The sequence below is a fragment of the Cavenderia fasciculata genome, assembly GCF_000203815.1.
Source record: "Cavenderia fasciculata unplaced genomic scaffold Scf_ET2XIPL01COFD4-5, whole genome shotgun sequence".
Taxonomy (NCBI): Eukaryota; Evosea; class Eumycetozoa; order Acytosteliales; family Cavenderiaceae; genus Cavenderia; species Cavenderia fasciculata.
In genome coordinates this window covers 545,709-571,380 of record NW_004457695.1, presented here as the reverse complement: position 1 = coordinate 571,380, position 25,672 = coordinate 545,709, and the positions used below count along the sequence as shown (strand labels likewise).

General features: G+C 33.6%; 11 protein-coding genes across 11 annotated transcripts; 3 read left to right on the top strand and 8 right to left on the bottom strand.

Moving 5' to 3' along the window:
• Window positions 1–349: 349 nt before the first annotated feature.
• On the bottom strand, window positions 350–2,825 carry DFA_07799 (uncharacterized protein; the record flags this gene model as incomplete). Its single annotated transcript, XM_004355243.1, has 3 exons — window positions 350–981; window positions 1,046–1,698; window positions 2,002–2,825. The coding sequence occupies 3 exons, from the start codon at window positions 2,823–2,825 to the stop codon at window positions 350–352; spliced, it is 2,109 nt and encodes a 702-aa protein (XP_004355295.1).
• A 1,143-nt stretch (window positions 2,826–3,968) lies between these two features.
• xpo1 (exportin 1) lies at window positions 3,969–7,715 on the top strand (the record flags this gene model as incomplete). Its single annotated transcript, XM_004355242.1, has 8 exons — window positions 3,969–4,058; window positions 4,161–4,442; window positions 4,516–4,707; window positions 4,783–4,965; window positions 5,046–5,193; window positions 5,265–6,319; window positions 6,396–6,972; window positions 7,075–7,715. The coding sequence occupies 8 exons, from the start codon at window positions 3,969–3,971 to the stop codon at window positions 7,713–7,715; spliced, it is 3,168 nt and encodes a 1,055-aa protein (XP_004355294.1).
• Window positions 7,716–7,875: 160 nt separating this feature from the next.
• On the bottom strand, window positions 7,876–10,133 carry DFA_07797 (uncharacterized protein; the record flags this gene model as incomplete). The annotated part of the gene is made up of 2 exons (XM_004355241.1): window positions 7,876–9,714; window positions 10,065–10,133. The coding sequence occupies 2 exons, from the start codon at window positions 10,131–10,133 to the stop codon at window positions 7,876–7,878; spliced, it is 1,908 nt and encodes a 635-aa protein (XP_004355293.1).
• A 146-nt stretch (window positions 10,134–10,279) lies between these two features.
• DFA_07796 (uncharacterized protein) lies at window positions 10,280–11,384 on the bottom strand (the record flags this gene model as incomplete). The annotated part of the gene is made up of 4 exons (XM_004355240.1): window positions 10,280–10,471; window positions 10,609–10,632; window positions 10,860–11,254; window positions 11,375–11,384. The coding sequence occupies 4 exons, from the start codon at window positions 11,382–11,384 to the stop codon at window positions 10,280–10,282; spliced, it is 621 nt and encodes a 206-aa protein (XP_004355292.1).
• A 118-nt stretch (window positions 11,385–11,502) lies between these two features.
• Window positions 11,503–13,820, bottom strand: DFA_07795 (uncharacterized protein; the record flags this gene model as incomplete). Its single annotated transcript, XM_004355239.1, has 6 exons — window positions 11,503–11,531; window positions 11,644–11,851; window positions 12,287–12,339; window positions 12,439–12,926; window positions 13,029–13,189; window positions 13,689–13,820. The coding sequence occupies 6 exons, from the start codon at window positions 13,818–13,820 to the stop codon at window positions 11,503–11,505; spliced, it is 1,071 nt and encodes a 356-aa protein (XP_004355291.1).
• A 365-nt stretch (window positions 13,821–14,185) lies between these two features.
• On the top strand, window positions 14,186–15,662 carry DFA_07794 (uncharacterized protein; the record flags this gene model as incomplete). Its single annotated transcript, XM_004355238.1, has 3 exons — window positions 14,186–14,480; window positions 14,568–14,801; window positions 14,884–15,662. 3 exons carry the CDS (start codon window positions 14,186–14,188, stop codon window positions 15,660–15,662), a joined length of 1,308 nt encoding a protein of 435 aa, XP_004355290.1.
• Window positions 15,663–15,874: 212 nt separating this feature from the next.
• Window positions 15,875–17,706, top strand: DFA_07793 (uncharacterized protein; the record flags this gene model as incomplete). The annotated part of the gene is made up of 4 exons (XM_004355237.1): window positions 15,875–16,042; window positions 16,208–16,410; window positions 16,690–17,355; window positions 17,442–17,706. The coding sequence occupies 4 exons, from the start codon at window positions 15,875–15,877 to the stop codon at window positions 17,704–17,706; spliced, it is 1,302 nt and encodes a 433-aa protein (XP_004355289.1).
• Window positions 17,707–18,412: 706 nt separating this feature from the next.
• On the bottom strand, window positions 18,413–19,341 carry DFA_07792 (uncharacterized protein; the record flags this gene model as incomplete). The annotated part of the gene is made up of 2 exons (XM_004355236.1): window positions 18,413–19,034; window positions 19,067–19,341. The coding sequence occupies 2 exons, from the start codon at window positions 19,339–19,341 to the stop codon at window positions 18,413–18,415; spliced, it is 897 nt and encodes a 298-aa protein (XP_004355288.1).
• Window positions 19,342–19,491: 150 nt separating this feature from the next.
• On the bottom strand, window positions 19,492–22,694 carry DFA_07791 (uncharacterized protein; the record flags this gene model as incomplete). Its single annotated transcript, XM_004355235.1, has 3 exons — window positions 19,492–20,226; window positions 20,252–20,301; window positions 20,564–22,694. The coding sequence occupies 3 exons, from the start codon at window positions 22,692–22,694 to the stop codon at window positions 19,492–19,494; spliced, it is 2,916 nt and encodes a 971-aa protein (XP_004355287.1).
• Window positions 22,695–22,903: 209 nt separating this feature from the next.
• On the bottom strand, window positions 22,904–24,108 carry dus4l (tRNA-dihydrouridine synthase 4-like protein; the record flags this gene model as incomplete). Its single annotated transcript, XM_004355234.1, has 3 exons — window positions 22,904–23,619; window positions 23,709–23,803; window positions 23,879–24,108. 3 exons carry the CDS (start codon window positions 24,106–24,108, stop codon window positions 22,904–22,906), a joined length of 1,041 nt encoding a protein of 346 aa, XP_004355286.1.
• Window positions 24,109–24,365: 257 nt separating this feature from the next.
• DFA_07789 (uncharacterized protein) lies at window positions 24,366–24,914 on the bottom strand (the record flags this gene model as incomplete). Its single annotated transcript, XM_004355233.1, has 2 exons — window positions 24,366–24,415; window positions 24,512–24,914. 2 exons carry the CDS (start codon window positions 24,912–24,914, stop codon window positions 24,366–24,368), a joined length of 453 nt encoding a protein of 150 aa, XP_004355285.1.
• Window positions 24,915–25,672: the final 758 nt, after the last annotated feature.

The following is a 25,672-nucleotide window of genomic DNA, read 5'->3' as shown; positions in this document are numbered from 1 at the left end:
ACTAATAGAAGAATAGAATAACAGATAGAGATAGATAGATAGATAATCAACACATATTTACATTGAAACATGTATTTTAAAATCACATAATTTTTTTGGGGGGAAATGGGAATCAAACAAACTAATCATCAACAACATATACATTACATGTACTACTACGAAAGACATAAGAATATGTGTATGTGATGGAGTATAGAATGGAAAACAAACAAATGGACAGACAGAAAGACAGATAGACAGACAAATAGATACTACTTTCTTTCTTTCAATCATTACCTATAATCATAATAAATTAAATCAATTTATGTCTTTATATATATAAATTAAATACAATCGAGATTTCAATTATTTATTGTGTCGTTATACTTGGTATGTTGTTATTATTAGGGTTAATTTGTTTAATTGACCAATTTAAATCATTATCAAATAATAATAATTGTTGATGATGTTTGATGAGTGATTCACGATGTCCAACTGATAATACGGTGATTCCAAGTTGTTGACATTGTTGATAGACAAGATCCTCGGTTGCATGTGGAATGGAACTGGTTGATTCATCCATCATTGCAAACATTGGTCGATGATAAAACATTCTGAGAATACTGATGATTTGTTGTTCACCAGGTGACAATTGATTAAGCCAATTGTGTGTCAAATCGTTGAGATCACCACGTCTCTTTATCTCTTGTTCTCTATCGATTAAATATCCCATCGACAATCGATCAAATAATTCTCTCAATTCATCAGGTTGTATTCTATGAGTTGCCACAGTGTAGGGATAGACAATCTGATCTTCCAAAGATCCAAAAATCAAATAAGGTTGTTGTGAAAGAAAGAATAATCGATTGTTACATGGTCGAGTAATAGTTCCTGTATAATGTGACCATAATCCATTAATAACTCTAACCAATGAACTCTTTCCACATCCACTTGGTCCCATTATTAATAAATTATTTCCTTTTTCAACTTTAAATGAAACATCTAAAAGAAACAAAACAAAAAATATAAGTATCGATATTTAATTATCTTTTCTTTTGTTACATACTTGAATATAATATCTTTCCTTTTGGTGTATAATAAGATAAATTGTCAAGACTAATTGATTCAGTATCTGAATTTACAATTAATTTTCCAACAACATTATTATTATTATTATTATTATTATTATTAATGTTATTAATATCTAATTGAATTGAATGAATCATTTCTGGTGATGGTGTTGATGGAGATGATCCACCATGATGATTAATATTATTTAATTTTTCCTTGTCTTGTTCAAGTTGTTTAATGTAGAGTTGATCACATGATTCAATCATGGTGGATATACGTTGAATGTAACTGGACATTTGAGAGATGTTGGTGGAGACGTTGATGTACTGGCTGAAACCACTAGCCAACATGATACAGTTGTAGGAAAACTCGGTGACGTTGGTCGACGATATGGAGGATTGCCAACCGAGAAAGATGGGGATAGCTATGATACAATAATTGATGAGTGGCGAGAGATAGGTAAAGAGGTCTGAAAAGAGGTTCAAAAGATATGTGAACCCAATGACAAACACTTTGTTGTGCATGAGTACTGCAAACTGGTGACGAGTTTGTGCTTCCTCTACAGCTGTTGGTTCGGTTGATCTGCGACGTGCCAAATGTTGAAGAGCAATACTCTCGGCATAAGTACGTACTCGCAGATGTAGGTATCTGAAATCACCCTCTAACCGGTCCTGTTGAAACGAGTACGATACGAGTGGAGACATGACTTGCTTGGTGATAATGTATCCGAGGATAAAGTAACCTCCTACAATGGCCGGTGCGTACCATCCGATGCCCGTCCACGTCAAATACGTATAGTATCCGATCGTGAGAGGTGCAGTAATCATCTGTGACAGAATAGTCGATAGCAACTGACAGAATTGGTCAATATCGTCGGTGAGACGTTGGTCAGGGTTATCGACACTGTCGTCAAGTTGAATGAGACGATAATAAAGTGACCTTGAAAAATACCTTGTTTGCATTGTCAATACTAGGGTGTGTCTCCATCTCCACGCCAACATATCATTGAGCATTTTAATGGTGGCATCAAACACTGCCGACAAGATGAGAATCATCAGTCCTTTGATAGCAGACTTTCTAAACTCTTGCTTGTCACCTGAAAACAGTGATGCATAGACCGACCCGAGAAACTCTCCCGTAAACTTGGACGTATACGTCTGCGATACTGCCAATCCCAACAACACAACTATCAGTGCAATAGGCACCAATGGGTTGTAAAAGAGTAGTGATATAATCGATCCCAACCGACGTAATAATTTAACATCGTATCTTGTCTCTTTTCGTTGTTTGATTGTTTTCTTTTGGTTATAAATATCTTTCCATCTTCTTAAATGTGATTCCACCGTTGTTGGTACTCTATCATCACGTGTTGACAATAATCTTTTGATTTTAGATCTATGTCTTATTGGTGCCAATGGATTCCTTTTCCATCTTCTCCTTCTAGTATTAGAATTGTTTACATTATTGCCATTAGCACCAACTACATGTTGATCATCTTGTAAAGAAGGTTCAGTCTCGTCGATATCACCAATTTCATGATCATCGCACATGTTGTCGTCACTGTATGGAGGTGATTGAGATCCAAAACTATTATTATAATAATTATTATTATCGATTGATGTCCTTTGACCTCTCTCTCTATATGTTTCGTTATTATTATTATTATTATCGTTTACAATTATATGTTGTTCATCATCATCATTATCATGATTATTATTATTTAATAAAGTGTATCGTCCATTTTGATGATTATTATTATTATTATTGCTACTCATTACTTATTCACTGAACAACATTGAGAGTAGAGTAATATTAGTATACGATGATTTGGTCGGGTCAGTGGGTAGGGGTGGATGGTATCCCATCCAACCATGATCATTGTACGTACCACACATAGGGGGGTTGTCGATAGATCTCCCAAACCTTGCAAGTAGTATCTGTATCTGTGTATTGTGTCGAGAGTCTATTTCAGCCCATCTAATCTCCTCTTAAAAGAATGAACAGAACCAAGTTGGTCCGATGATAATAATAATTCCCAAAGAGCTCGCAATGAAATCGATTTGTTTGTCGCCCATAAAATCAGTTAGTTTATTATTGCCATAAATATCTCTTGAATGAACAAGTATAATATTTTAAGATATACATAGAAATTATAAAATGACCAAGACAAGATGGTCTCACCTTCATAATAAAAGGGTTTCAAGAAATTATATATAAATTTAATAAAAAATAAAATATAAAAAATAAAATAAAATAAAATTAATTTTCGTGAAAAGTCGATAATGAGTCGAAGAGACTTGAACAACTAGTTCATTCAAAAATTTACCAAAAGAGATAATACTACAAATATTATACAAGAAAGAAAGAAGAAAAAGAACTACTTTACCTTAACTTTGAACTTCACATAACTAAACTACTTTTGACTTTAAATTTAACCTAAAACTAAAACTAAAACTAAAACTAAAACTTTGACTGTACATACAAACTTTACTTAACAAGAAGGAGAGAAACTAAACTAAACATACAAAAAAAAAAAAAGTATTTATCTTGTTTGTTTTATTATTATTGTATTGTTTGATTGATCAAGTGATAGATATAGTGGATATCGTACGATATCTTTTTTGATACATACTGCCAAGAAGAGATCTTGTTTCACGAGATAGCAACAGAATTCTAAAAAAAATAATTTTCCCTCCAAAGATTTGGGGCGCATGCATCATCGCTTTCGTTGATGATCTCTTGCTTTTTGAACATCAAGCTAATTTATCTCTTCTCTCTTTTTGTCCTATCTTTTCTTCTTCTTCTTCTCTTGTTGTCAACTTACCTACTACCTTTACAGACCGCTTACCAACCACATCACCTACATATAGACAACTAAAGAAAGAAAGAAAGAAACAAAAAAGACAACATCAACAACAATGGACAGAATATTAAACTTTAACGAACCACTTGATGTCAATCTTTTGGATCAAGTAGTTCATGCAATGTACTACTCTAAATCTCCAGAGGTATGTAAAAGGATAGATTGACGACAATATATACATAGCGTCTGAGCAGATGATATATGCAAAACGAACGAAACACATTGTACTTATTTATTTTCATTGTAGAGAGAAATGGCACAAACAGTATTGGGACAATTCCAAGAGCACCCAGATTCATGGATGAAGGTTGATTCGATTCTTGAACACTCGAGATCACAAGAGACCAAGTTTTATGCACTTTTGATTCTCGAGTCGCTCATCAAGTTCAAATGGAGAGCTTTACCAAGAGAACAATGCGATGGTATCAAAAACTATATTGTCAGTGTCATCATTCGTATCAGTTCCGATGCTGGTTCATTTGCTCGTGAAAAAGGTTTCCTTAACAAATTAAATCTTATCTTTGTTCACGTAAGTAGATAGATAGATAGAAATGGCCAGTATACTAGGGATTAATACTAATTAATTATTATTTATTTAATAGATTTTAAAGAAAGAATGGCCAAATCACTGGTCTAGTTTTATTCCAGAACTTGTCAGCAGTAGCAAGACCAATGAATCACTTTGTGAAAACAATATGAATATTTTAAGATTACTCTCTGAAGAAGTATTCAACTTTTCCGAAGAACAAATGACTCAATCTAAAATTGCTCAATTGAAATCAAGTTTTGAAAAGGTAACATACATATAAACAAAAACAAAAACATATGATCATCAACGACTAATAATAATTGTTATATTTTTTTAATAGGAATTTTCATTAATTAATCAATTGTGCCAGTATATTCTTGAAAATGCTACAAGACCATCCTTGATCAAAGCAACTTTAGACACTTTACATAAATTCCTTTCATGGATTCCTCTACACTATCTTTATAATAGAGATAGCGCAATACCTGAACCATCCATGTTGGTTCAATTATTATTATTTAAAGTAAGTTAAATATATACAAATATTTATTTATTCCACAACAATGGGGACACACCATTAATTTACTTTATTTTACTTTATAGTTTTTCCCAGAACCAATGTTTAGAAATTCAACATTAAAATGTTTAACTGAAATTGGGTCACTATCACTTACTTCAGAATATGATTCATTTTTCGTTCATATCATTGATCAATTTATGAACAAAATTAAAGTTATCATTCCAAAACCATGTATGTAATTTAAAACAAACAAGACAAAGAAAAAGAATAAGATTATTTAATTTTTAAATTTTAAAATTTAGCATCAATTCCAGAGGCATACGAAGATGGAGACAAGAATGAACAAGATTTTGTACATCAATTGACAATGTTTTTAACTGGATTCTTTAGAGCTCATCTCAAGGTGATGGAATCACCACTCAACATTCCATACTTGACATTGGCACACGACTACTTGATCAACATCTCCAACGTGGACGATGTCGAGATCTTTAAGATTTGTCTCGAGTATTGGAACTTTTTGTCACAGAACCTCTACGTAGACAATGCTTCGTACACGTTGTTGACCACACCACCACGTCTCCTCTTGTACAAGAGCATCTTGGCAAGAGTACGTACCGTCTTGATCAGCAAGATGGCCAAGCCCGAGGAAGTCATTGTCGTCGAAGACGAGGAAGGCAACATTGTGCGTGAGATGACCAAGGACACTGACTCGTTGACATTGTACGAGAGCATGCGTGAGACACTCGTCTTCCTCACCAACTTGGACGCTGAAAACACCCAGTCCATCATGTTGGAAAAGTTGGACATGTTGGTCAAGAACCGCGAGTGGTCGTTTAGCAAGATCAACACGTTGTGCTGGGCAATCGGCTCGATCAGCGGGTCGCAGACCAAGGAGCAGGAGAAGCGGTTCCTCGTGACCGTCATCAAAGAGTTGCTTGAGCTGTGCCAGGTCAAGAGTGGAAAGGACAACAAGGCTGTCATTGCCAGTGACATTATGTACATTGTCGGGCAGTACCCACGTTTCCTCAAGGATCACTGGAAGTTCCTCAAGACCGTCGTCAACAAGTTGTTTGAGTTTATGCACGAATCTCATCCAGGTGTTCAAGATATGGCCTGTGACACCTTCCTCAAGATTGCCAAACAATGCAAGAGAAAGTTTGTCATTGTCCAAGTCGACGAACCATCCCCATTCATCAGCGAACTCCTCAACCAACTCCACGTCACCATCTCGGATCTCGAACCAAACCAAGTTCACACCTTTTATGAAGCTGTTGGTTGTATGATTAGTTCTTCAACTGATATTCCACTTCGTGATAAATTGGTAAACAAATTTATGGAATTACCAAATCAATCTGTAAGGAAAAGGAAAAGAAAAGAAAAAAACAAAAAATAGATAGAAATATTAATTAATTTATTTATTTATTTTGTAGTGGCAAATGATTATGAATAGAGCATCAGAAAATGTTGAAAATTTATACAATATCGATGTTACAAGACAATTTGTTAATTTGTTGAAAACCAATAACAAGGCAGCATCATCATTGGGTCCATGTTATTTGATTCAAATTACAAAGATTTATTTCGATCTTTTAAATGTTTATCGTACCTATAGTAGTTTCTTGTCAAAGAATCCAAATCAAACACGTACTTCTTTGGGTCTTGGTATGAAGTCTGTGAAAAAGGAGGCATTAAAACTTTTAGAGACATTTATTGAAAGATCTGAAGACAAGTCTATGATTTATCAAAATTTCATTCCACCTCTTTTAGATGCCGTCCTTGGTGACTACCAAACCAATACCCCAGAAACCAGAGAACCAGAGGTATTATCACTCATGGCTGTCATTGTTACATCACTCAAACAATTGGTTCATCCAGACATTCCAAAGATCCTCGAAGCTTGTTTCGAATGTACTCTTAGTATGATTACAAAGAACTTTGAAGATTTCCCATACCATCGTATCAATTTCTTTAATCTTATTCGTTCAATTAATTCTCATGCTTTTGTTGGTAAGAAAAAGAAAAAACAAAAAAAAAAAGAAAAGAAAAAAGAAAAGAAAAAAGAATTAATAATAATTTCAATTTATTAACTTCTATTTATTTTTTTTATAGTATTCCAAAAATTATCAGCACAACAATTTAAATTATTAGTTGATTGTATTGTTTGGGCATTTAAACATACCGAGAGAAATATTAGTGAGACTGGTTTGAACATTCTAAAGGAATTGATTGAAAACGTGTCCAAGGTTCCAGAGATTGCCAATGTCTTCTTTTCAACCTATGTGGTGTCACTTTTGACCGACGTTCTTTACATCTTAACAGACTCTTTCCACAAGTCTGGTTTTTCATTGCAGTGTGATGTTATCCGTGCCATGTTTATCGTCATTGAGAATGGAATTGTCAAGGTGCCCATCTTTGACCAAGAAGCAGCCGCTCAGATGCCAAACCTCACCAACTCTATTTATATACGTGAGGTTGTCACCAACTACCTCTCATCATCGCCCAATGTTACAAGACAGCAGGTCGCAACAATGGTCCAAAAAATATATTCATTGACCAATGTAAACGCTACAGAATTTAAATCTGCTGTCCGTGATTTCCTTATCAATTTGAAGGAATTCCAAGGAGAAGGCGTCGATAACAAGGAACTTTATATCGAAGAATTAAACGCAGAAAAGGAAGCTGCCCTTAACCGTGCAAGAGCTATCCCAGGCATGGTCAGACCAAACGAAAACGAAGAAATGATGGATTAATAAGATTGATTTGTCGACAAACTATAACAAAACCAGTACACAACTACTACAACTACAACTAAAATTCTATTATAAATTGGAATAATAATAACAAAACCAACTATATCACCTAAAAATAAAACTAGTAAAAATACATCAAATATTATTAATATAGTATAATTTATTTTAAAAGATCAATTCTATTTATTATGTCCAACTTGTTATATTTGGTACACAAAGCTTCAATCTGAGGTTTTGGTTCTAATCGTGATAGGTATGTTGCTAATCTTTCAACTTGATTTGTTGCAATGAAAATGTGACAAGCGGGAATCCCTCTTGGTTTTTGGTCTTGGTCTTGTAGAGGAAGAGGAGTAAGAGGAGGATACAAATTACAAAAGTAATCAAATAATTTAAAGTTTCCAGCTGATACAATGATTTCCAAAATTTCGTTAGTTGAAAGTGTACTCTTTTCAGCCACAACTTTGAAAAGATTATTTCCAATTGATGATGGTCTGGAGAATGGAATAAGATGGTCATTGTTAAATTTGAAAAAAGAGTCCCATGACTTTCCAAATGCTTGAAATACCATTTCTGCAGTATCTATATTATGACTAGCCAAATCACTAGTCAAAATAGAAGAATCGGTCATTTCACTTGACATTTCTTGATTGGTGGCAGTTTGAAGGAATAATTTGATCATATCCAGTTGTGCATATTTTACATAATAACATAATGGAGTGTATGGTGAGGTGTAACCTTCTAAATGCAATCTAATTTGATGGGCCTTTTTAACCTTCCATCCATTAACATTTCCTATTAAACATGAGTGTGGTGCATTGATGGCTGATGCAAAAGTTCCGGCGATACCAAAATCTTCAACTCCAATTAGAATTGCAAAATCTGCTATCACTTTTTTATCCAATACTATTCTTTGTTGAAACATTTGTATAGCAACCAAGGCATTTGATAATGGTTTGTAGGTACAATGTGTACTGTCAATACATTTTAATGCCAAAGTTGCATTTTTCATCTTGATGGCAACTTGATTACCAAATTTTGCAGTTCCAATCTCTACAAGTAAATCTCCAATTCTATTGAAAAAAGGACGATTATTCTCTAGTATCTCTTTAACCTTTTCATCTCTATCATAATCTCTTACAATGGATAAAAGTGGTTTGGGAAAGTGACTTGAAAATTTGTCGAGATAAAGCATACTTGATAGAACTTGTGTCCAAGATTCTTGTTTAAAGAATACAAATGTATTGATAAACGCGAGTATATGGTCTTGACCTAAAAAGGTTTCGTTCCCTTTTAAATATGGTGATATTGGATGAAGTGGATTTGTTGATGCAATGAGTAATGGAAAACTATCAACTACTCTAATTACTTTTATACGTTCTTTAGATCTATCCAAAAAGTATTTAACCACGTCTGAACTAGTGGTCTTGCAGAAACGAAATATTCCCCATTCCAACTTTGCAATGTTACATTTATCGACTGATGTATCCAAATATCTAACCATATCTAATGATCCTGAAGCAAATGCATGATCCAATACTAAATAGGGTTCAAGAGGAAAAAGATATTCTTTTGGCAATAACTCGTGTTTGAGTATCTTTTCTAACAAGACGACGTTACCACTTGCACATGCAAAAGGTATCATTTGACCGTAACAAAAATACCATTTATCCAATGTTATGATTTTATCCAATAATGTTTGATCACTGATTGCACAAAAGATTGTTTTAATCTTTTCTCTATTCTTTGGTAGTTTAAGATAATCACCTCGATTAATCTTACTACGCAATAATGAAATATATCCATTTTTAACCATCCATCCAATACTTGTCAATTGATTGTATGTATAAAGTTTAGGAATACCATCACCAAAAGTTAGTTGATTCAATGATAGTTGATGAGCATGTTTGAATATAGTTTTTAACAAGTATCTATTTTTAAATACTTGTCTTATTACAACAATATTATTGTTGTTGTTGTTGTTGTTGTTGTTATTATACATCTATAATAATACATGTGATAAATGTAAAAAAGAACAAAAAGATTAAGCGTCGCAAAGACATCCATTTTAATTTCTTTTTCTTTAATTTTTTTTTATATATGTCCGCGCTAGAAAAATTATAAATATAGTTTATTTTGTTATATTTGATATGAACCCTCTTAAAAGAGGAGGTGATTTGGATATTTTAAATGCATCAATTAGACTTTTAGGGAGTTTGGATTGTAAAGCCACAAGAATATTAATATGTTGTTTGTCAAGAGCGATAAACTTTATACCATTCCATATCGAATGATCATCTGCTGGTTTACTATTCCATCCCTTGCCATCTTGCATTTAACCAGAAACCTTACCATTTCACCTCTTCCAAAGGAACAAGCCATACCAATAAGATGAAGGAAACTAGTAGGTTGGGAAGCCATATTTTCGAGTAAAAGACAAAGTATTGGTAGTTGGGAGGACCTTAGGCTGACCGTAAGAAGTTCATCAATTGAATTGTTCATCACATCTTTTGGACATATTCTATTGATTATATCCAACTTGCCATATTTAATACACACCGATGCGATTACCATGGCTTTTGGTATATTATTCTATTATGACTAGCCAAATCACTCGTTAAAATTGCAGAGTTTGTCATTTCACTTGACATTTCTTGGTTGGTGGCAGTTTGAAGGAATAATTTGATCATATCCAGCTGTGCATATTTTACATAATAACATAATGGAGTGTATGGCGAGGTGTGACTTTCCATCCAATACTAGTCAATTGATTGTATGTATAAAGTTTAGGAATACTATGACCATCATCAAAAGTCAATTGATCCAATGATAGTTGATGAGCATGTTTGAGTATAGTTTTTAACAGGTATCTATTTTTAAATTCTTGTTTTAATACAATATCGTTGTTGTTGTTATCCATCTATAATAATAGATGTGATAAATGTTACAAAAGAACAAAAAGAAGAATAAGAGTCACTATTTTTTTAAAAAATTGTTATAGTCCAAGCAAGTATTTATGGAATATATATAAATTTTTGGTTTATTATTAATTAGATAGAGTCATTAAAAAATCATCTTGATCAGCATTGAACTTGAAAGGTATGTCTGGTATAGTATATTGGTCGACTCATAGGTATTAAGATTGACCATACAAATATCGAGCTTTTTATAATCAAGAGCATTCGTTGCAACCAATGCTAGATACCCATTGACATTATCGAATACAAAATAAATGTAGGAGTCGAATGGAGAAGCGTCATCTTTTTGGATGGTGGCTATTAATGTTGAGGTGTTTGCAACAATATCCACTTCAAATATAAATGATGGACAAGTACCAGAGCCATCAAAGAGTCCAGCATAGAACTTGGAGTTATATTGATACATGGTACTCGAGAAGTAACAACTATCAGGAATATCAAATGTAATGATGTGTGATGATGTATTTCCAGTCACCGAGTTATCTCTTAGTGGTAATGATCCTTCTTCTTCATCCTTCTCTCCATTTATAATTGTTAATATTGATTCCGATTCATTCCAATGACCTATCAATCAATCAATAAAACATGTAAAGTTTAATTTAGGTATTTTATAAACTATAAGTTATAACCACACATATACATACCTCTAGGTACAGGTTTAGAGCACCCAATATTTCAACAGACAATGATTCATTATCTTCTATTCCTTTGATACCACTCTATGAATGATTGTTTGCTGGCACTACCGAGATTTTGTATCTAACCACCCGAGATCTTTTGTTTCCCTCTTCGTAGTCTTCATTAAAAGTATCTTAATGTTGACTTGGTGCTTCCTCGATCACTAAATTAAAAATAATTTTTCTTGAAAATTAAATAAGAATATTATTATTTAACCAATATTATATATAATGTTATTTTTTGTGTATATTATCTTATCACTCAACAAAGCATACCTATACCTGGAGCGGATTTGGTAGAATTGAATGGTGGTATACTACCATCGTCAAATAGCGATGAATTTCTACTGATTGGAGGTAATATTACTGTGTTGGTGAATCTTATATTCCAATCATTTGGTCCAAAAAGGTAGAGGTAGGTATTATTATTATTATTATTGCCAATCTTACAACAACAACACCAAAAATAATAATAATTTGAATGCTAATTTTAAAGGATATCCAGTATTGCTCAAATTTGATTATAATCAAAAAAAAGAGTAACTATAGTATCTGCATAATATTATTGTCTGCTAGAAGCAGATAACGAGTGATCAGTTAGGAATTAATTATCATTATTCATTATTATTAATTTAGGGAAGTAATATCTTTACCAGGCACAGGATGGTATATACAATCATCGTACAATGAGACAACTAATATGTGTTATTTGGGTGGTACAGACCAATCAGGAAACCAATTTAGTCTGTTGGAAGGATATTAAAGTCAGTGTTATCAAAACAAAAGATGGCAACACTAGAGGTGTTGGTGGATTATTTGACCTCTGACTATAATTAATGCAATGACCACTAATAAATTGACGGATGAGGAGTACAGATCATTCATGCCCACTCTACTATCAGAACTCAAACAAGTTTACAAATGTTGATGCGTACGCCAAGTGGTTGTCATCTCGTGAAGATACTTGTTTAACTAACTTTTATAAATAGGTTCAACTTTATATGTGTTGGAATTGTTTATTGAACAATGGTGATGGCAATGGGATCTATCTGGCGCAGAACGCATTGTCACCCGCCTCGATGTTTGACAAGGTTTGATAGTCTTTGACTGGAATGGTGTGTTGTGTAGTTGTCAATGTGCGGAGATCGATCGTGTAAACACCATATTGGGCTTGATCATCTTCAACCATCATTCCCACAATATATCCTCTTGGATCGAATATAAATTGGCCTCCTGGGAACGCAATGTCGAGTTTGAATATGCTCTTGTACGACTTTGTTTCAAAGTCGAGGAGGAGGACTTCAGCATATGTAAATTGAATGATGCAAGCATAGAGTTGGGATTCAAAGAGGTAGATGGTTTGGACATGTCCTATGTATTTCAAATTATATTCAAACTCCACATTGGTGATCTCTTTGGTAATCATAGAGTAGGTGCTGAAAGTAAGGCTGCTAGCCTTTTTATCAGTCCAACCAACCATATAGAATGTTTGGGTAGAGTTGTCATATTGTCCAAAGGCATACATATCGCAAGTGGTTCCTTTAAAGGTGATTGTCTCTCTGCAGAGTTTTGTAATGTTGGTTAATTAATGTTGTTTTTGTTGTTGTTGGTATTGTTTGATGATGATTATCAAAAGTATCATTGATGATCACACTACTTACGTTGTTTGATTGTCTAAATCAATAATTGTCAACATGGGTGTTACAGTGGGACAGTAGGTGGTGAATACAAGTCCATTGGAAATACTAGATGATTGATATTGGGAACTAAGTATTGGATTCGATGGTATACTAAAGCCACCGATGTAAGTTGTTTCGCCACTCTAAAGGGAGGAGGAATAGGAGGAGAGAGAAGAGTGAGATAGTGTATCGGATGTTATGTATCTTGTCCCTATCTTACCGAAGCATTAAAGCGAGTAACATTGTACCCATTCGAATAGGTGTGAGTCAAGACAATATAGTCGTTGCCAGAGCATTCAAGCAAGGTATCTATAACGAGTCCAGACTCGATACTAACACTGCTCATTACATCACCCGTCGTCAAATTGGTTGATGTGAATGTTGAAAGTGCGTTGATAGAGGTGAAATAAGATGGAGGAGCTGCGCGAACTGTGCTCAACGAAACCACGGCCAATACCAACAATAATAACGTAAATAGATGGTTGAACATCATCGACAAATATTTGTGTGTGTGTGTGTGTGTGTGCGAGAGATGTTCCCCAGCCTACTTAATATATTATTATTAATTTAAAACTTTATTGAATATTTCAAACTATTGAATTTAAAAATTGTAAAGATTGATTAGGATATTTTTTGATTTACGAATAGTAGAAGTAAATTTTTGACTTCAACTTTTTTTTTTTTATTTTTTGAGGTGTGTGTTGATTTGGTCAGGAATCCAACGGAGGCATGTCTCCACTCTAATTGATTTGGCATCTTGAATGATGACGTCATTTTTTTTTATTTCAATCTATTTTAAGTCGGAAACTGTGCATACAATAACTTATCTTTTTAATTTCAATCAAGGGTCAATATGAGGGTGGGGGCACAGTAAGATGTTGCTGAAGTGAGCCTAGTGAGGCAGATTCTTTTTGAATGAATATCCTCTCCTCGCTGAGACTTTTTTTTGACCACGTCAGGAAAACCCTAGTGATCACTCAATAAAGGATGTGAGGGTTACAAATCCTGTTTCTTGTGGTTTTTATTTTAATATCTAAGTGGGGGTTAAGGATCCTGACGTGGCCAAAGGGCTTCTTGGTTATTCGAGGTACAAAAAGGGGAAACTCGATGAATCATATTCATTCACCCAACAATCTAATATGTTTTCTAAATTATCTTATTTGTTACCCCTAATCGCCCTTGCCTTGGTCATCGCTCCAACAACTGCCCAATATGTGCCAAATTTTGAAGTGGATTGGACCGAAGCCTACAATAACTTGGTTATGAGCTATCTTGCCTATTGTCCAGATGCAGTAGGGTCACAATGGGATTGTCCTGGTATAGTTTGCTCCAATCAATTGTCCAATGGATTTTTTGAGGACCCTTCTTTTACTTACCTCAGTAGTAATACAGTTGATAATGTCCTCTTTTACTTTGTCGTACAAAATGATATGAGTATGTTGTTCAACTTTTATATTTTCTCAAATTTAGAAATTAACCTTTAAGAAAACTTTTCTCTATCTTTTTTTTATTTTTTTTTAGAGTATCTTATCTTTAGAGGTACTGATGATTGGACAAACATCTTCACAGATTTAGATTATAAACAAACTGGTTTTGGAAATGTCTCTGGCTCCATGGTAGCAACAGGATTCTTCACAGCATGGGAAACAATGCAAACAGAGGTTGAGAGAATGGTCTTCCAACAAGGTGGTTGCGTTCAGAATGAACATTGTAATCTTACGGTTACTGGTCATAGTCTTGGCGGTGCCATAGCTAGTAAGTAATACCACCCCTCCATATTGACAGCTAAACAATGAACATAATCATTAATTTATCCTTTCTCTCTCTCTCTCTCAAGCCCTTGCATCATGGAGTCTCCAAACAATTTATCCATCATTGAATATTAGTGTCCAAACCTTTGGATCACCAATGGTAGGAAACCTTGAATTTGTCGATATGTGGAATGCAGTTTTCCCAGTTCAGAGTCGTAGATTTGTGTATTATCAAGATGGCATTCCAACACTCTATGGAGCAATCAAACGTATCCAGGATAAGTATCCTTATTACGGTGTCAACAACGAGGTTTATATCAGCACCACCGAACAGATGACCAGCACATACAACCCACCACCATTTACAGAGTGCGATCTAAGCAATATTGAAGATTGTCAAGCTAGTGTACCTGACTATTGGTATGATCTCATCCAGTCTGAATGCTTATTCTACTACCATAGACAATATTTCGGACTTTACACTAAATCGATTTGTACCGGAATGGCTACACCTGCTCCCCCCCTTCCAGGATATTGCCAAATCGGATTCTTGGATCCCCAGCACCCAACATTGGAGTTGGAGATCACCAGCCATTGGATGGCAGGAGGATTTAACTACACCAATGTGGTTGGTACTATCACCAACCATAGTCCAGTTGCTGTTCACAATCCTGTGTTTACATCGACTCCAAATATCCAACCTGTAAGTATGTGGAAACTCGCCCCTTCAACTGTCAATGGTATCATCCATTGGCGTCTCGCCCCAAATGTAGGTGATAAACCAGTTATTCCAGCTGGTTCACAATATATCTTTGCATTCACCAACAATGCTACCACATCCTACACCTTCACCAGAATTAAATAAATAAATAAATAATTCTCTCTCTCTCTATCAAATTGTAGTGTTGTATGTGGTAGTATTGACCTCTATCTATGAGTGATATTATCCAAGGATGTTAGAAGTGATCAATGAGAGAAAATAACATTATTTGAGGGCTAAAATATTGTTGATAATTATAGTCATTCAACAGTTGAATGTTCAACAACAAATTTTTCGCCGCAGAGATTTGGTTGTCAATGGTTCATGGTATATCGAGTATTATAGCACGATCTATCGTTGCCAAATATCCAACATTTATTTCACTCTATCGTGCCTATGAAAAGGTAAAGGATGAAGGTGATCGAGAGACTATGCTTTCCAATCTAAAGATTGAATCTGGATTTGGCTCTTTACTCAATTTGACTGTATCGAAAAGATTGCTTAAGTAATCAATTATTAAAGTAGTATCATCGCTACTATACTTAATAGTAAATGATAGAACTGATACAAGGGTATGTATTATTGATATGATTGTGAGCGATCATAAAGATCAATCAGATGATGATGATAACTAATAATTAACATTGAAGGTTAAAGATAAATCAATGCAGTTGCTTGATAGATTATGTATCAAAGGAAAAGAGGATATCGAATCATTGTCTGATGAAATATTGGATGCTCTAAAGGTTGAAACAATCAAGTTACTCAATATAACTGATACAAATCTTCAAAGTAGATATCATCTGATTGGTGTCATGGCTACACTTGCAACTTATTTATTACCTAGAGGTATGTATATGTGTGGTTATAACTTATAGTTTATAATTAAAAAAAACATGTATATTAATTTGATTGATTGATTGATTGATAGGTCATTGGAATGAATTGGAATCAATATTAACAATTAAATGGAGACAAGGATGAAGAAGAAGAAGAAGAAGAAGAAGAAAAAGGATCATTACCACTAAGAGATAATACAAGGATATTAAAGTCAGTGTTATCAAAACAAAAGACGGCAACACTAGAGGTGTTGGTGGATTATTTGGCCACTGACTATAATATATTATATTAGTGCAACGAATAGATTTACGGATGAGGAGTACAGATCATTCATGCCCAATATACTATCAGAGCTCAAACAACTGGATGGCATTACTCACTGTGACAGTAACGAAAAGATTGTTGTCAAATTTGCACGTATCTATAATTCTATGTTTAGAGAACCAGAGTGGACGGAGGAACTCGCCAAACCAATCATTGAATCGTTGCTCGAACTGTTGGACAGGAATCGTGAAATGGGGTTCGCATCTAAAAGAACCTATAGTATGGTATGCAACTATATGATAGATATAGTGAATCATGGTACAACTGACAGTAACCTTGAAAGAATGATCGCTCATTTGTTTGAGTGTTTGTCTCAAGTCGAGGATGGGTCATTGGAAGATTGGGCAAATTTCCCTCTCATCAGCGGCATTCCCAACTTAAATTATTATAAAGAAGAGGATATCGGCATCAACATGACCTATAACAAATCTGACAAGTTTTCAGATGATTTAGATATACGTCAACTCGTGTCAGCACTTGGTGAACGTTTAGAGCTATCCATTATCAAACATATCAACACCATGTTAAACTCTCAACAATGGAAAGATAGATATACAACGTTGATTGGTTTAGCTAAAACTTATACATTTTTCCAAGGTAGTTTTAAACAACATTACCCTATTATTTTAAAAAAGTATGCAATTGTTATTATTTATTATATTTACAAAAAACAGCTAGGGTTCTAATATTTATCCATATTTATATATTTATTATTTATAGGTCAGTATTAACAACATTAGTTGATGATGAAAATATTAAAGTTAGATGGGCATCATTACAATGTTTAATTGGCTTTGGTAGACACAATGCATGGGTGGACGAGTTTGTTGAATCAAGAGATGAAATATTTCAAGTTATTATCAAATCTGCTAGTGATCCAAATGAATGTATTCAAACTAGTTGTTGTTTCTTGATTCAATCAATGACGGATTCAATCCAAAAGATGGATGATAATGTTTTGGAAGAATTATCTCGTTTTTTTTGAAATACTACTTGAATCACCAAATTTAAATGTCGTTGAACATTCATTACTACCATTAATGGCAGTTGTACATTATTGTGTTAACAGAGAATTAGGACCTGTAAGTAACTAACTAAACTCACTTGACCAATCTCATACTATAATAATAATATATATTCATTTATCTTGTTTATTCATTTATTATTATTTCCTGTTATGTTTAGTATTTTAGAAATATCATTTCAATTCTATTATCATTGCTGGATAGACATCAAACACCTTTTGCAACAAATGAATCAAGGTTATTAAGGTGTCACGTAATCAAAGCATTTACAATATGTGCTAAAGTGGTGGACCTAAAGACAGTATCAAGAGATTTACTGCCAATGTGGTGACAGATTTTATCACCCATTTATGTCGTTCCTAAAGTACCTTGTCGATCCACCATGCATCTTGACGAGGTATCCAGTCAACACTGAAATTCAAATGTATTCCCTTCAATGTTTAAATGACTGTTTGGATCTTTCCAAGAAGTGTTATGGTGCAAGTAGTTATAATACACGCAAGATGTTTGCTGCGATTCACGATTTGGTACTCTCATCGTGTCTGGTAGCGACCAATCCGTGTGAGTTGAAAGACCGATTTTACATTGCGACCAACCTCATCGTAATCATGGAGAGCGAAACTTTATACCTATTTTATCTATTTACCAAATATATATATATATCGTTTATTTTTTCTTTGTTATAGTTGATATGAACCCTCTTAAAAGAGGTAAATTGGATATTTTAAATGCATCAATTAGACTTTTAGGGAGTTTGGATTGTAAAGCCACAAGAATATTAATATGTTGTTTGTCAAGTGCAATAAATTTAATATTATTCCATATCGAATGATCATCTGCTGGTTTACTATCCCATCCCTTGTCGTCTTGTATTTTAACCAGATACCTTACCATTTCACCTCTTCCAAATGAACAAGCCTTACCAATACCAGCCATTCCAATAAGATGAAGGAAACTAGTGGGTTGGGAAGCCAAATTTTCGAGTAAAAGACAAAGCATTGGTAGTTGGGAGGACCCTAGGCTGACATTAAAGAGTTCATCAATTGAATTGTTCATCACATCTTTTGGACATATTCTATTGATTATATCCAACTTGCCATATTTAATACACACCGATGCGATTACCATGGCTTTTGGTAGTGGCTTCAATCTTGATATGAATGATTCTAATCTTTCAACTTGATTGGTTGCAACAAAAGTAAGAATGGGAATTGATTTAGGAGTGGTTAAAATCCTTTTTGGTTCTTGTTGATCAAGACCAAAAACCAAGAGGGATTCCCGCTTGGTTCTTGTAGAGCAAGAGGAGGAGGAGGATGATACAAATTTAAAAAGTAATCAAATAATTTAAAGTTTCCAGTTGACACAATGATTTCCAATATACAATTGTTTGAAAGAGTACTCTTTTCAGCCACAAGTTTGAAAAGATTATTTCCAATTGACGATGGTCTGGAGAATGGAATAAGATGGTCATTGTTAAATTTGAAAAAAGAGTCCCATGACTTTCCAAATGCTTGAAATACCAATTCTGCAGTATCTATATTATGACTAGCCAAATCACTCGTTAAAATAGAAGAGTTGGTCATTTCACTTGACATTTCTTGATTGCTTGCATTTTGAAGAAATAATTTGATCATATCCAGTTGTGCATATTTTACATAATAACATAATGGAGTGTATGGTGATAGGCAACCTTCTAAGTGCGATCTAATTTGATGAGCCTTTTTAACCTTCCATCCATTAACATTTCAAGTTGAACTTGATTGTGGTGCACCAGCAGCTGATGCAAAGTATCTGATGGCACCAATATCCTCAACTCCAATTAGAATTACAAAATCTGCTATCGCCCGTTTATCCAATCTGATTCTTTTTTGAAACAATTGTATATCAACCATGGCATTTGATAATGGTTTGTAGGTACAATGTGTACTGTCAATACCTTGAAAGGTCAAGAACGTATTTTTTATCCTGTTGTCAAGATGAATATCTTCCCAAAACCCTTGTTTAAAGAATACAAATGTATTTATAAAAGAAAGTATATACTCTTGACTTAGTAAAAAGGTTTCATTTCTTTTTAAATATGGTGATATTGGATGGAGTGGGTTGGTTGATGCAATGAGTAATGGAAAACTATCAACTACTCTAATAGTTGTTTTGACTCTATCCAAAAAGTATTTAACTACATCTGAACTAGTGGTCTTGCAAAAACATCTATTTCCCCAATTCAACTTTGCAATGTTACATTTATCGACCATTGTATCCAAATATCTAACCATATCTAATGATCCTGAAGCCATTGCTCGATCCAACATTAAATAGGGACTAATTGGAAGTTGAAACTCTTGTCCAAATAATTTATGTTTGAGTATCTTGTCTACCAAACTGACATTACCACTTGAACATGCATACAGTATGATTTGATCGTGAATGAGGAATGAATGAATGATGAGTATAGATGAGAAATTATTATTATTATCATTATACTTGATATATACCCCCAAGATTTACCCCAAATGGTTGAAACATACGATAGTCTTTTCTACATAACCTCCATTGTTCTTGTATTTATAAAATAGTATAATAGTATAATAGTAATATTTTACAAATATTTAGAGAACCAAAATTTTCATTTTCTTTTTTGGTTCAAATATTTGATTATTTCTATTTATTTATTTATTTTTTGGTTGAGAGTTAATAGGAAACCTTTTAAAAGAAAGGAATTTGTTAATTTCAAAGCATGAATGATTTGTTTTGGCAGTTTTGAATTTAAAACCATAAGAATATTAATATAGTGTTTGTTGATTGCCATAAACTTTATACTATTCCATGTTTTATCAGATGAATCAAGTTTATTCCAACCCTTGTCTCCTTGAAGTTTAAAAAGATACTTTGTCACTTCTACTCTTCCAAATGAACCAGCCATTCCAATAAGAGAAATGAAACAAGTGGGTTTAGGTATCAAATTTTCTATAAAAAGCAAAAGTATTGGTAGTTGAGATGATTTGAGGCAACATGGTAAAAGTTCTTCACCTGTTTCAAACACTTTTGGGTACATTCTATTGATGATGTCCAGTTTTCCATATTTGATGGACAAGGCTACGATTTCCTGTGATTGAGGTTGTATACCAAATATTGAAATGAATGTTTCTAATCTTTCAACTTGATTGGTTGCAATAAATACTTTCAACGTGTGAGCCAATTTGCCGGAAGGGAACACCTGCCCCTTTGCAACCTTTCTTCCGTTTTTGAAAGGGAACATGTTTACATCTGACTGTTCCAAATCAATGTTGCCGTTTTTTTCAATCAAGTTGTTGGAAAAATAATCAAATAATTTAAAGTTTCCAGATGATACAATGATTTCCAAAATTTCGTTTGTTGAAAGTGTACTAGTACTCTTTTGTGATACAATTTTAAAGAGATTATTCTCCATTGATGATGGTACTGAAAATGAATAAAGATGGTCATTTGAAAAGTTGAAAAAAGTATCCCAATATCTACCAAATGTTTGAAATACCAATTCTGCTGTCTCTATATTATGGCTAACCAAAACTCTAGTTAAAATAGCAGAGTTGGCCACTTCACCCGATTTATCTTGATCGGTTGCAGATTGAAGGAACATTTGTATCATATCCAGTTGTGCATATTTTACATAATAACATAGTGGGGTGTATGGTGAGGTATAATGCAATCTAATTTGATGAGCCTTTTTAACCTTCCAACCTCCTTTCATATATCCTGTTAAAATTGATTGTGGTGCACCAGCAGCCGATGTAAAGTATCTGATGACAGCTATATCTTCAACTCCAATGAGAATTGCAAAATCTCCAATCTCTACCTTTAAATCTAGCATCAATCTTTGTTGAAACAATTCAATAGCAATCAAAGCATTTGATAATAGTTTGTAGGTACAATGTGTATCGTCAATACCTTTTAATATTAAAGCTGCTTTGCTTTGAATGGCCTTGATGGTAGCAGATGAACCATATTTTGCAGTTCCAATCTCTACAAGTAAATCCCCAATTCTATTGAAAAAAGGACGATTATTCTCTAGTATCTCTTTAACCTTTTCATCTCTATCGTAATCTCTTAGAATTGATAAAAGTGGTTTTGGAAAGTAACTTAAAAATGATTTGTCAAGATAAGGAATTTTTTTACTAATATCTTCCCATAGCTCTTGTTTAAATAATACAAATGTATTGATAAAAGAAAGTGTATGGTCTTTACTTAAAAAGGTTTCATTTCTTTTTAAATATGGCGAGATTGGATGGAGTGGGTTTGTTGATGCAATGAGTAATGGAAAACTATCAATTACTTTACTACGTTCTTTAGATCCGACTTGTTTGTCCAAAAAGTATTTAACTACATCTGAACTAGTGGTCTTGCATGCATGAGATACTCCCCAATCCAATTTTGCAATGTTACATTTATCGACCATTGTATCCAAATATCTAACCATATCTAATGATCCTGAAACCATTGCTCGATCCAACATTAAATAGGGGTCAATTGGAAGATGAAACTCTTGTCCAAATAATTTATGTTTGAGTATCTTGTCTACCAAACTGACATTACCACTTGAACATGCATATGGTATGATTTGATCATGACAAAAATACCATTTATCCAATGATATGATTCTATCCAATAATGTTTGATCACTGATTGCACAAAAGATCATTTGAATCTTTTTTCTACTCTTTGGCAGTTTAAGATAATCACCTCGATTAATCTTGCTACGCAGTAATGAAATATACCCATTTTTGATCATCCAACCAATACTTGTCAATTGATTGTATGTATAAAGTTTAGGAATTCTACGACCATCATCAAAAGTCAATTGATTCAATGATAGTTGATGAGCATGTTTGAATATAGTTTTTAGCAAGTATCTATTTTTAAATACTTGTCTTATTACAACAGTATTGTTTTTGTTGTTTTTGTTATTATCCATTTATATATATATAAGAATAAGAATAAGAATAAATAAGAATAAGAACAAATAAGAATAAGAACAAATAAGAATAAGAACAAATAAGAATAAGAACAAATAAGAATAAGAACAATAAGAAGAAGAAGAAGAAAAAATGGTCTCTTCTCTCTCTTCAACTTGGTGAAATTTTCAAGAAAAACAAAGATAATATTATCTTTGTTTTTTTTAATTTATAAATAATATTTATCTTTGATGAAATCGATAATGGAAGGAGTGGTAGATAATAGGTTGAACTCTTTCTTTTCAGCTTTACTATTTACTGAATAGAGCATATACATGAGATGACGATGGAAAATATCGGTATTTAATCCACCAATCTGACTATTGATATCGATGAATTCCTTGATACACTCGATTGGTGTTGTATCATAGCCCATGTAAAGTGCCGGGTTACATAGTATACCACGTGCCGACATGACACCATTCACCTTTGTTTTGTCTCTAATGTCATTGGCTTGGTCAAGTGTGAAAATGTCGCCATTGGCAAACACTGGAATCCCTATTGACTCTTTGACCAACTTGATGGCATCGTAATCGACAGGGTGTGATGACCGTTGTGAAGATGTTCTCCCATGTACAGTGATCCACGAGACACCAGCTCGTTCGGCTCGTTTGGCCAGTTCAATAGTCTGACTCATATCCTTTTGTATACGTATCTTGATCGATAGTGGAATATTTGTGATTCTACGTGTAGTAGTCTTGATCATCTCTTCAATCTTTTCTGGAGTTGTCAATAATCCAGCTCCCATATTCTCCCGAATAATCCATTTCTGTGGACATCCACAATTTATATCTACACCTTGACAATGATTGGCAACCTTTTCCACAGCTGCCGATAACTCCTCTCCATCATTTGCTGCAAATTGTACAATTAATGAGTTGTCAACTATAAAAAAATAAAAAGAGTATAAGTTACATAATACAATCAATGTACATTGTCTCTTCCTCTTCTTCTTCTTCTGACATACTACATACATTGATTAGTTGTAAAATCAGAGTCTCTTGCAAACTCGGATCGATTAAATGATTCTGCCAATAACATTGGTGAAAAGGTTAAATCACATCCCCATCTATATAGATAAGTAAGTAACAAGAGTTAGATTGTTAGACAAAGATAATTAAGTATTCTTGTATAATTTAATTACTTTTTACATAATAATCTAAAAGGAAGTTTAGAGAATCTAACCATTGGAGCAGCAATATGTAAAAAGTCACCTCTATTGATTCTCTCCATTACTGAAGTCTTGTCTTGATCATCTGTAACTATCTTCAAATCCTTTAAATTGGTTCTAATGTCATCTACCTCTAATAGATCTTCATCCTCTTCTTCTTGAATTCTATTTAATTCCAACTCTTCTTTTTCTTCTTCATTCATCTATCTCTCTATCTAATCTATATATATATCTATAGATATTAATATCTGTATGTATCACAATAAATGAATGAGAAAAAGAAAATGACAAGGGGAAAATGATTCGTTTTGGTCTTTCGTCCGCTCTGAATTAAAATAAATTAAAATTGTAATATTAACATTCTCCCTGTCCCTGTACTTGTAATAATAATAATAATAAGTTGTATGATTGATTTAAATATATTGTATATATATAGGTGTATTCAGGATTTATTAGTTGTTTACTCGTTGTCACTGTCTTCTGGATCATCAGAATCTTCGTCGTCTGAAGCTATATAATATTAAAATTAAAGATTGATTGATACATTTTTGTGTTAATATAGGTATCTATATAAATGATGTATGGTATAGATTGATTGATATTTACTAATAATTGGTTTTGGTACAAGTAATTTACGACATGCTTCATCTTTGGCAAGGTTGAGTGGAGTGAGACCATTCTTGTTTTTGATGGTCAAATCGACACGGTTGGTTTCAACGAGTGCCTTGATGACGTCCAAACGATCTTTATAGGCAGCCTTGTGAGCTGCAGTCTCGCCAGCATTGTCGAGGATGTTGAGGTTGGCACGGTACTTGAAGAGAATACGAATGATGTTGTCGTGTCCATTTTTGGCAGCCCAATGCATGGCAGACTCGCCAATAGCATCCTTTGCGTTAATGTTTACCTTGAACTCCTTGTCTAAAATACATTGTTCCAAAAGATCCTCTTCTCCTCTCTTGGCAGCATCAATCAATCTAGAGTTAATGATATATTGTTCGTGATCATCCATTTTTTTTTATGAGAGTATAGTTAATATATAATACAACAAAGGGGGTGGTTTAAATAAATAAATAATATAAAAAGAAAGAAATCGCTACTAAAAGTAAGTATGAAAGATAGATAGATAAAGTCAGAGGGTGATGATTGAACACAACAATGTAAGTTTTGGATTTTATTATTTTTCAAGCAAAAAAACAATTTTTTATTATAAAATCCCCTTGAAACATGCTTTGTTGGGTTTGAAGATGATCGACTTGACCTTAAGAGAGTGAGGGAGGGAGGAGAGATCCCGATAGAAATATCTATCACATATGGAGGGAGGAGGATGATCGACCATCTCTGGCTGGCCTACTGACTACTTAAAATAACTGGAATCCTTGGAATGGAACCACTTTAGAGTGTCCCTCTCTCTATCTCTTATTATGAAAGTGTGACAAAAGTAATTTGTTGCATTCCAAGGTCCGAGTGTTGTCCTGTTCGTTTGAACTATATCCGAATGATAGACGAGTTGTAATTGATAATGACCCTATTAATACTACACTACTTTGACATCTCTGGTTGTGTCAATTGCCGCCACAAGAATTGACTTGTTCTCTTTTTGAATTGACTTGCGACTTTGTTTGAGGTGTGAAAAATATCATTAGTCTCATCCAATAGCACTCTCACTCTTCTATCTATATCTATATCTATATCTATATTCTATACTTTATCTAAAATAGAAATACCAAATACAAGTATACTTGTATAAAAACATATATATATAATATT